General features: G+C 38.8%; 1 protein-coding gene across 1 annotated transcript in view; it reads right to left on the reverse strand.

The window, feature by feature from the left end:
- VPS13C (vacuolar protein sorting 13 homolog C) overlaps positions 1-11215 on the reverse strand; it is a 225912-nt gene that overhangs the window by 209333 nt on the left and 5364 nt on the right. The window contains exons 2-4 of the mRNA XM_018552762.1: positions 4953-4996; positions 3519-3561; positions 152-247 (exon numbers count right to left, since the gene is read on the reverse strand). Of these exons, the coding sequence (XP_018408264.1) occupies positions 152-247; positions 3519-3561; positions 4953-4996 (183 nt within the window). The remainder of the gene's footprint in view (positions 1-151; positions 248-3518; positions 3562-4952; positions 4997-11215) is intronic.

The following is an 11215-nucleotide window of genomic DNA, read 5'->3' on the forward strand; positions in this document are numbered from 1 at the left end:
AAAAAAAAAAAAAAAGTCACCCAATACCGGATCAATTTCATCAGTATGATCTTTTCTGTGCCCAGGATAGGCCTAAAAATGAGTTTTGCTTTATAACAGATTCCCTCAATCTTAAAGTTTGAAATTTATGATTCTTCAAAGAGACACTCACTTGCTCCAGGTACCACCAATAAATATAAACCTTCAAGCGTAGCGACCACTGCATCACCATATAAATTCTTCCATGGGATTTTTAGAGTGAGTTTCTCTGTTAATACAAACAAATATACATTATCAGGCAATTTATATATACGACAAGACTCTCTCTGTATGCATCTTGGTATTGCTATATATTTTTTTATACAACTCGATGCACTTGTCATTGAAAATGTTTTATGTATTTGCATTGCCTGTATTGTGCCTCCTTGTTTCACTGTACTGTGCCACCAAAGATGATGGCGCTACATAAAACATGATTTTTGTACTTACCATAGAATCTGTTACTTGGAGTTCATCAAGGGACATAGAATCAGATGTAAATGAGACAATTGGATTATACTGCTGCCTTTAGGAGCAACTGGACACTGGCAAACCAAAATGCTATTAGCCAGTCAGATATAACCCCACTCCCATCATGCTTCAGTTTTGTAGAAAGCAATACAGGAGTAGATCACAAAACATACAGGAGTGGGACTTGTGCCCCTTGATGAACTCCAAGAAACAGATTTTATGGTAAGTACAAAAATGTTTTCTTTTGTTCATGGTGGCACACAGGTTTAAATGTAAATTAGAAACAAGTGGGAAGTCCAAATGCAGCCTGCTGAGGTGTGGGTAAGCCACAGGGGGATGCAAACAAAGTACGTTATACCACGTTAAAAATAATCCACCCAAAAAAATAGGTGGAATTAGGGATGCACCGATGCCGATACCGAGTTTTAGGGTAACATACACTTTAAAGAATAATAAAGAAATAATTGCTAAATAATATCAGTGATATGGGGGTTGAAATCATGCAGGAGCTCTGAAATCGACAGTTTCTTTCCAAGCAGGAAACCTACTACTGTTTCAGAAATGCTCTCCAGCCCATCAATAGTTAACATGCAGATCACCCTATCTTTTCTACCAATAACCAACGTCTGATGAAAAGATCAAACTGCGGTTTTCAAAGCTTGCGTAGATGAACATCTGTGTGTGACTTTGATATTTGCCTAATAAAAGGTTCACTGATTTTATCCACTTAACGCACACAATCCAAAGAGAGAATGCAACAACCATGGCAACTAAGCACCATTTTTGGAAGGTGGGGGAAGAAATGATTCAAGAGGTTGCCTGTGATTTGCTTTTGGCCATCTTTACATCTAATAAAGCAGCTGGGTGACAGATACCTTAAGAATAAAATTAAGTTATTAATGATAATTTAAAAAAAAAAAAAGATCTTACGTAAGTAAAATGGAAAATGGGTTAATGGTGAATATAAAATGAAAACTAAGCAGAATTAGAGACAGCCACACACATATGAACCACTTAGGTTCCAAAATACTCAGACACTTTTTTTTTTTTTTTATCTAGCGCAAGTAAAGTGAAACTCCACAAATGCTTTTCAGTGGAAAAAAGGGTAACTCACACTTCTACTTTAAAGTAGTATTAAACGCTCACACTTTGTTCAATTATAAAAGCAGATCGAACAAATATATGGCTGAGCAAAGTATTTCCTGAAAGTTTTGCCCAAGCTTACTTGGGCACTTGCACTCGCAGTCATCATGTTTACAAACAGCTGGACCCAACTCTCTCAGCTCAGATTCCCTGGACTTCCTGTCCAGTACAAGATGATCATAGTCTCCAGCAGCTGTCCATCTACCAGCCTGAGGAAGGAGGAGCCTGGAGAAGGGCAGTGGTTTGCCTTGCTGTGCCTGTGTGTTTGTAGACACACACAACTTACTAGCACACACAAGGGTGTCTCCATAGGCCTCTGAAAGGGAAATGAGACACCCTAAAACAACATATCAGGGCCAGTGCTAAGGGGACCAGCTAATTCTGCAGGAAACTAAAACTTTTAAACATAAAGGAGCAGCATCTATTGTAAGTGATTTCATCAGCATTTGAAAAAGCTCAAAAACATTTTGACTTTAATATCACTTTAAATATCTTACACAAAGCACTTCCAGTCTACTATCCGTGTCAGAAATGTCTCTTCTATTGCAACTCACTGCCCAATCCCATAAAAGGTTAGATAAGGAAACAATCACATTTGTTTGAGGAAAACAGTGAAGTACGACTCTACAGACACCCTATGGCTATACGAACATGAGGCAGGGAACACCAATCGCCCAAAACAAACTTTCCCAAATGATATGCATCTCAAGCTGAGTTTATACTAAACTGGCCCTAAATGCCTTTATCTTCAAGTTCTTTCCCATAAATTATCAGGCAAAAGAAAACGCAACAAAAATGTAAGGGAAAGTCCACTTTTTGAGAAGAAATAACAAATGCACTTCTTAATAATAAAAAAAAAACACTTTTTTTTAAATTGGAGCCAATAAAGCATTGCAAGCAAGCACAATAAGTAGATCAACGCTCTGGCTCCTGTAGATTCTTCCTCCTGTCCATGTTTCCGAATCATTCAGTAACACAGATGGGAGGAAGAATGAATGTACTACAAGTGCGGTAATGTCACTGCACTTGTATTCCATTGAGAACTACAAGTCCATTTGTTGTGGTTGTTTATGGGACTTGTAGTTTCTGCAGCCACAGATCCTGTCAAAGGATCTGTGAATGTATGACACCGCTGAGCGGGCAAAGCCATGCACAGCCACGCCAAATTCAAAATACAACAGCAGCCTGCAGGGAGATGAACCCCACAATTCAGGTAAGGATCTGTGAATGTATGACACCGCTGAGTGGGCAAAGCCATGTACAGCCACGCCAAATTCAAAATACAGCAGCAGCCTACAGGGAGATGAACCCCACGATTCAGGTAAGGAAAGGGGGCGGAAGGGAAGGGTAAACCTCAGTTGAGTGCTGCACTACATTTGTCATGAATCCAACATCTACATCCATTACAGACATAGAAAACCAGAGGCCTGGTTGGAACAGATGTATCACAAAGTGAAATCTGTCCCTTCCATCTGGACAAAGCATAGCTTGTGCAAAAATATATTATTGTTACAGGTGATTTTTTTTTTACTTTCAATTTGCAGAAGGCATGTTCTTGGCAAGAGAATCCATCTTTGGCAACCTTACAAATATGACTTTTCACTAGATTTCCCCAAATCTTTATCCTGCTGGTCGTGCAACTGTCTGCAGAAATGTGTAATGAGAGGCCAGAAAGTAAAATACAAATACCCCAAGCAATGTAATAACGTTTGCTCAGCAATTTCAATATCTGGTCTGGAAAGGATTGTTTTTCTCTTTTTCAACAAAACCGGTCTGTTACTTTAAAGCACAAAGATAAAACAAACAAACATAAATAGATACCTATCAGAGATACAAAATTAGAATTTGCCATCAAGCCACAGCATCACTAAATATAAAGTACGCACCTATTAGGCCAACTTTTACTTTAAAGGGCACATCAAGTTCACTCTGAAAGGAAAAACCATATTATTTGTTATAAAGCATAAATAAAGAACCCCAAGCTAAAATTAGCATTCTCATTTATTTAAACAAATGCTATTGACGTTAATTATTGTGTTGTCTAGATTTCAGTTTCTCTTATAATTTCTTTCTTTTACAATAAATGCAGAGCCTTACTACTTTTTGGGTCCATGATGCCTCCCTCTTCCTGAAATACTCACCCGCCTTCTGGAGGAAGTTTACTCCACACCCAATCACTCACTGTTTCTCTAACATTTCTCTGCCATGGGCAAGGATGAGTCCCGTGTGAGACCGAAGCACCAAATGGGTGTCTCAGTCTGTGCAGCCCAACAATTGCCTCTGACTGACCCAGAATTTGCCCTGAAGGACCAGAAATGTCATAGCTGCAGCACAAGATCAGCCCCAAACAAAGCCGTCTACAGCACACTGGTAAAAATGTCAGGGTTCCAACTTTTAGGCTTTTAATGGGAGCTGCAAGGGGAAGTTATGGTGCTAAAGTCCATCTAAACCCAAAACCAAAACATTTTAACAGGGTTATTGACTAAAGTGAGAAGAGTTTGGACAAGGTAGGAGAAGTGAACAATCTAGGACAACATAGCCAAATCTTTCCAAATCACCAATGTTGTCCTAGATTGGGGGAAGGCAGAAGAAGTGAACAAACTCTTCACCCTCTTGTGAATAACCCTGTAAACATTGCAGTGTCCCTGTCCTTTGATATGGCAGCTGCATTAAATTTCCTTTTTTGCTATTTTCACCTAGTAATTCTGCAAATAATACACTTCCTGCTCCTTTTGACAAAACTCACTTCTCCATTGGATCTGTGGTGGCAACCATAGTTGTCACGTAGAGTGGACTTCAAACATGTCTGCCTTTGTTCATCCCCAATACATGGTGGATTGATCAAGATAGGTTATTTGTGCTTTCTTCATAGCTCACAGGAAATGACTAAGACACTGCATTTCTAGCAAGTTCAACGGGTATTTTCTGTACTTGCTGAAAATCTTTGTATACTTGAAACAAGAAAACAAATGCAGCCACCACATCTAAGACTGGTAAGATGCAATAACGAAATAGTACTGTAAGCAAAAGGGGCACTTCTATTTCAGCCCAGCCAAAATTAAGCTATGCAGGTAGCTGCTACATCGTTTGCAATGTTCAGCTTTAGACAACTTCTTGTTATATTATTGCTAATGAAAATGAACTCCAAAGCTTAGTGTACTGAAACTGTTATAATGGTTGAGTGGTGCTTAAGTGCAATTGTATAACGGAAGAAAAATTATTATTGCTGTGCAAAATAAATTAAATAAACTAGGCTGTAACATTTATTTGGAAACATAAATAAAAATAATAAAAAAATAATACATTTTAAATTAACTCACCAGGGCATTTTCACGAATCCTCAGGTTCTCTAGTGACACATTTCCTGGAAGAATAAAAAAAAAAAAAGGAGATGCTCAGAGACATCAGAGGATTAACATCCACTGGAAAATAATTTAATTTAGTAACCATGAAATCCATTTACAGTTTGGTAACAAATGTAGCATCAAGTCCTATCAACACATTTTCAGTATAACAGCCGAGTGTAAAAAAAAAACAAAAAAACAATAAAACATACAGTGGCGCTGGCACCCTTGAAACTATAAGCCAATGTAAAACAGGCCTGTTAACATCATCACAGGCTTTTCCCCTATACAGTAGAATGGGAGGTTGCTAGTGCAGAGCTCACTAGCTTGAATTATTATTGTATTATTACCTTCGTTAGATGATGTCACACTGCAGATGTAAAGCTACAAGGCTGTAGGTACACAAGTGCCTAGGCACAATCACATTAAGAAGTGCACTACCAGCGCACCTCTTAGATCTTGCTGTAGATCTACAATGTTATCCAGATATGTTTAGCCTCTTTTTTTCTCATGAATTTTCCTCCAAAATAATTAAAGTCCACATTTTCAACAAGTGGACTCCTCTAAAATTAGTCAATACTGACAACCCAGGAAAATAAATTAACTCAGCCGAAAAATATATGGAACAGTGTCATTCAATGGCTAAGGAGTTTAAGACTCAACATTTATTCCAATACTGAAATCTCTTTAATAACGATATCAGAGGGGTGAATTTGTGCAATATAAATGCACACAGAATAAATGTCGTCGTACCAACCCCCCCCCCGCACGGTGAACAGTGAACAGAAAGATTGCCATTTTAAAAAGTGACACTACACTCAAGAGTTAAACCTTAAAATACATTCATGTACCTTAGGGCTTCTTGTATTTAATATTTATCTAACATTTAATACAGCTAATAGCCAGATTGTCAAAATGACCACAAAAATTGAGAAGATCAAAATCATAAAAGGGACACTAAACTATAGAGTTAAATCCTAAAAATACATTCAAGTACCTTAGCTAATAACGAAAATGTAACTTATTTGTGTATCACTCGGCTGTAGATCCTCAAATCATCTCTGAATTCATGCTGACACTGTCCTTTCTTCTGGAGAATGGCTACTTTTATTGCCCATGGTCCCCGTGTGTGTTGTAAAGTAGCCACCGCTCCAAGCTCGCTTCCATGATGGACTACATACTAAATGTGAGATCGTAGTCCATCACGGGAGTAAGCTTGGAGCGGTGACTACTTTACAATACACACGGACCATGGGGAACAAAAGTGGCCACCCTCCAGAAGAAAGGACAGTGTCAGCATGGATTCAGAGATGATTTGAGGATCTACAGTTGAGTGATACATAAAGTACAATTTTGTTAATAGTTAAAAAGGTACTTAAATGAATTTTTAAGATTTAACTCATGAATTTAGTGTCACTTTAATTATTTGAAATTTCTCATTTTTTGTGCCCATTTCAACAATCTGTGTATTAGCTGTGTTAAACTTATAGGTAAATATTAAATACAACTACCTAACTACCAAAAGGGTATTTTATCAGACAATTTGCCAAAAAACAAACAACAACGATGGTATGTGCCAAAAGGTTAATACTTCCTTAGTCACAATGAAAATTCAGAGGTGTGGTGATAACAGAAGGGAGGATCTCTGATTTTCTGCCATAGATAGAAGCTTATGGGCAACCTAAGGAATACTCCCAAATCTGGTTTTAAGATTTAAAAAATACTTTTTCTTATAAAAGGCAGGTAATCAATACCCTCATATAAATACACCACACATATGCAAAAACATCTAAAATAAAAGATATAACTTTGCAGATAAATAATTTCTATGTCTATTTCATTGAATAAACATTTTCACAGTTGACATAGCGAAAAGCAGAAAGACCGGAATAACGTGCACTGCATGAAGCCTAGTTTAGAACATGTCATTACCAAGGGAGATAAAGTGCTATACAAAAGGGATTAGTTGGAACCGCAGATCCCACATTATTTATATACTCATTTTATGTCCCCTTAGGTAACCTCCAGACTGCAACTGTAAGAGAACAGGATCTGAACTGCTTGAACAATTATAAATACATTTTTGAAATTGGTCAGACACAGAAACAAAAAAAGCAAAACCTGGCTGTTATTACCAGCAGAGATGGCAATTCTTACAATAATTTATAGTGACAGACTAACAGCAAAAAAGATTTAAGTACTTTTCAAACAATTGTCTCTGTAGACAAAAAATTATTACCATGTCTAGCAGACTGACAATGGCTATCAAGAGACACTTAGGACTTAAATCTTAGAAATACATTCAAGTACCTTAATTATCAGAAAATGTAGCTATTTGTGCATCACAACAGGGGTGTTGACGTTTTTTTTTTAAAAATATTACTTGCCCAATTTGGGGGGGTGGAGCCAGATCTGAGACGGTACTTCCATTTTCCCAAATTGTGAACCTACCCTTTAATACACATTGTGTGTGTAAGAGAGCGCTGCTGCCCAGCTACCACATTATGGCACACAGTGGAATGGGGGCAGCACTCAAGAGCACACACAGTGCCCTACACGTGCGTTTATTTGCATGCAGATGGTGGAGGCGGCAGGGTTGGTTTTAAAGTTTTTTTTATTTAACTTTATTATCTTTTACTCTTTTATCACTTTTGTTTTACTATGTTTTACCTTTTGTCACTATTTTTATTCATTTTATTATTTTTTATTATTTTTCGGACACCGGCCCGTGCAGCATTCGTCTTCCGAGCACGCCACTAACCCGCCAAAAACCATGCGGTTTTCGAGCGTGCTCGAAAGACAAAAGACGTGTGACCGTACAGTAGAAACGGTTGCACAACTTCCATACACTTGCCGATTATCGTACGATCGCGGGATCATCCCCCAATTATTGTACGATAATCGGCAGGTGTATGGGCACCTTAAGGCTTCTTTCACGCCACCAACCTGCCGAAAATCGTTTTCAAGCGTGCTCTGAAGACGAAAGTCGTGCGACCGTACAACTGCCGATTATCGTACGATCGTGGGATCACCCGCGATTATCACACAATAATTGGCAGGTGTATGGGCACCTTAATACAGAACAGATCTTCTGTGCAGTTTCTGACAGCTGAGACAGGTGGCGCTGTGATTACAGCACTTCTGTTTCACTGATCACAGAGAGCAGAGCGGAGGATGGACGCTCTGCACTCTGCTCCACACTTTCCATCCTGAACTCATTTGCCATGGTTCAGGGTCCCCGAAAGGAGCGGAGGACACGGAAAACCACGGCAGGGAGGAACAGAAAAACAGGCTGGTAAAAGTGATCTGATCAGATAACTTGTATAAAACGTGCAGCGGCTCCCTATTCTACATTTAGCCCTGCTAGCCTGAAGCAGGGCTAAATGTGGGGAAAAAACCTACCCGTCTGGCGCCCAAAAGTGTCCCAGCCGTCGGGTGATAGGAATTCTGCACCCCCGCACAAATAAGATTCATTTTTGTTAACAGTCTAGGTACTTGAATGCAGTTTTAAGATTTAACTCCTGAGTTTAGCGTCACTTTAAAGAAAGCATTTTTAAACACTCTTCTAAACTACCCTGACTTTGTGTTATAAAGCATAAAATAATGTAAAAATGCAAAAAGAAAATTTTTATTCTTTAATCCCTAATTTGTAGAACACCTTTAGAAGCATGATTTGAAAATAAAGCAATGGCTCATTTTATTAGGCCTATAGCAGAAAATGAAGCCTGTTGGAGAAAATCTCTTTCTACTGCGTGCTAGGGACAGCAAACTATACATTACACACAGTGCAGATTAATGAAACAGTGGCCCGTTATCCCTCATCATCACAAGACACTTGGACATCTTCCAAGAAGTCACTTTTTTTCCATAAGGATATATTTTTTTAAATTATAGTGTATATATCAAAGAAGTCACTTTTTTTCCATAAGGATATATTTTTTTAAATTATAGTGTATATATCAAAAAACTTACAAACAAGTACAGGAAATGGACAGGTGTAGGCTAAGAATACATAACATATAAATACATAAATGGGGCGCATAAAGTTCCCTATAAGAGGTCAGGGAATTTAAAAGGTATGTAAATAGTCTTGTGCTGCAAGCAATTGGGTCCTACAAGCATGTAATATTTGATCGGCAGATAGACCAGCCAGATCATATTTTGAGATGTCAGACTCAGCCAGGGCTGCCAATGGTAGACTGTCACCTCTTGTAATTGCCTGGGGAACATGATGTATATATCAGGGAATATTCCCACTTCTCTAAAACTAGTAGTCCAGGAAATTTCTGTGTGAATTAAAGAAGGGGAGGTTTAGGAGGAAAAGGATGAGAAAGGAAGCGGGAAGTGCAAGAAAGGGGAGTGGGAAGAATGAAAACAAGGGGAATGTAGGGGTTGTGGTAAGGGCAGTAGTAGATGGTCCCCCATGGGAGTCAAGTAGGTATTACGGCAATTACCGTATATACTCGAGTATAAGCCGTCCCGAATATAAGCCGAGGTACCTAATTTTACAAAAAAAAATGGGAAAAAGTATTGACCCGAATATAAGCCGAGGGTGGGAAATGAGGCAGCTACTGATAGATAGATACCAATAACATGACATTAATATTTATTTAAAAGAAAAATAACCTAGCTCTGTAAGTGGAAAAGGGGGTACAGGGCTACATATCATGTACTACGGATCATTTAACCCATTCATATTAGCAGAGGATAATTGTAAATCTATTGTTCAGTGCACTCTATATGTAGTATATAGTACATGTACATATAGAGTGCCTGCAACAATACATTTACAATGATCCTCTGCTAACATGAATGGGTTAAATGATCCATAGTACAGGGCTACATACAGATCATTTAATACATTCATGTTAGTATAATTGTAAATGTATTGTCTGCACTGTATTAGCAGTATATACTCTATATAGAGTATATACTGCTAATACAGTGCAGACAATACATATATAATTGCTTAATTAATCTCTCTCTCTACCCCATGACAGAGAGAGATCTATATATGGCTGTCAGGTAGAAATTGTGGGGCAAGAATTGCATATATGGATGTTGGGTGGAAAGAGAACTGTATATATGCTTGCTGAAATGAAATTTCCCGATGTGAACACCAGTTACAATGACAACCGTCAATGCCAATATTTCATATCGCTTACTGTCAATATCACCAGCACAGGTCTAACATTTTTCCATCTGAAGAAGAACAAAATAAAGGCTTGTCAAAAAAACAGCAGCAACCGTGATGGTATGTGCCAAAGAAAAAAAACCCTCTTTATGTAGTGAGTGCTGCCTTCTGTCTGCCCATCACTTTCAGCATATTCCTAGATTCCCAGTGTGACCCCGACTGGGGTCCTAGTCGGTCTCAGCAGAAAGGAGGAGGAGATTTTCAGCCGGGTAGGCTGCCACAATCAACTCTTAGGTATCTGAGCATTTTCACGAGTACTCATGAAAATGCCCTGTATCGGCACCGATACTGGTATCAGTATCTGTGCATCCCTAATAAGTAAGTTCACAAACTACTAGATCAATAAGGTTATTAGGCGTGGGATAGACCTTCAACATAAAAATACATATTTATTTTTAGTTTTTGAATAGATACCCTTTAAAATTATCTGGTTCATGTAATAAAAATTGTATGACAAATCCCAAGAAATGCCTTTTGTTTGTTTTAATGACTATAAAATAATCTTCTAAATATAGACACATGATCCGGTTGGCTAAGCCGCAACCCAAGAGAAGCAAGTGCTGCAGAGGGGGTGCCCATTAGGTAGATTGTGATCTACCAGTAGCTCTCAAAGCGGATGCTGGTAGATCACGAAGGGTGTGAATGGTAGGCCCTTTATTCTATTTTGGTATATTTATTTAGCTGTGCAGACATGATTACCTATTAGCCTGAGTCTGCTGAGCCAAGCTCCCTGACACCTTTCTGGTGGATACTGGTGGTTGAAGTGCTGCTATGTATTACATCAAAGAATATTAGTTTACACAGCCTGTTGCAAAATACAGCAAGGTGAGCCAGGAGAGAGAGCGGGGAGAGACAGACAGGGGAGAGAGCAAGGAGAGACAGCCAGGAGGATGAGCAAGGAGAGACAGCCAGGAGGATGAGCAAGGAGAGACAGCCAGGAGGATGAGCAAGGAGAGACAGCCAGGAGGATGAGCAAGGAGAGACAGCCAGGAGGATGAGCAAGGAGAGACAGCCAGGAGGATGAGCAAGGAGAGACAGCCAGGAG

The sequence above is a fragment of the Nanorana parkeri genome, unplaced genomic scaffold, assembly GCF_000935625.1.
Source record: "Nanorana parkeri isolate BGI_ZX_2015 unplaced genomic scaffold, ASM93562v1 scaffold97, whole genome shotgun sequence".
NCBI lineage: Eukaryota > Metazoa > Chordata > Amphibia > Anura > Dicroglossidae > Nanorana > Nanorana parkeri.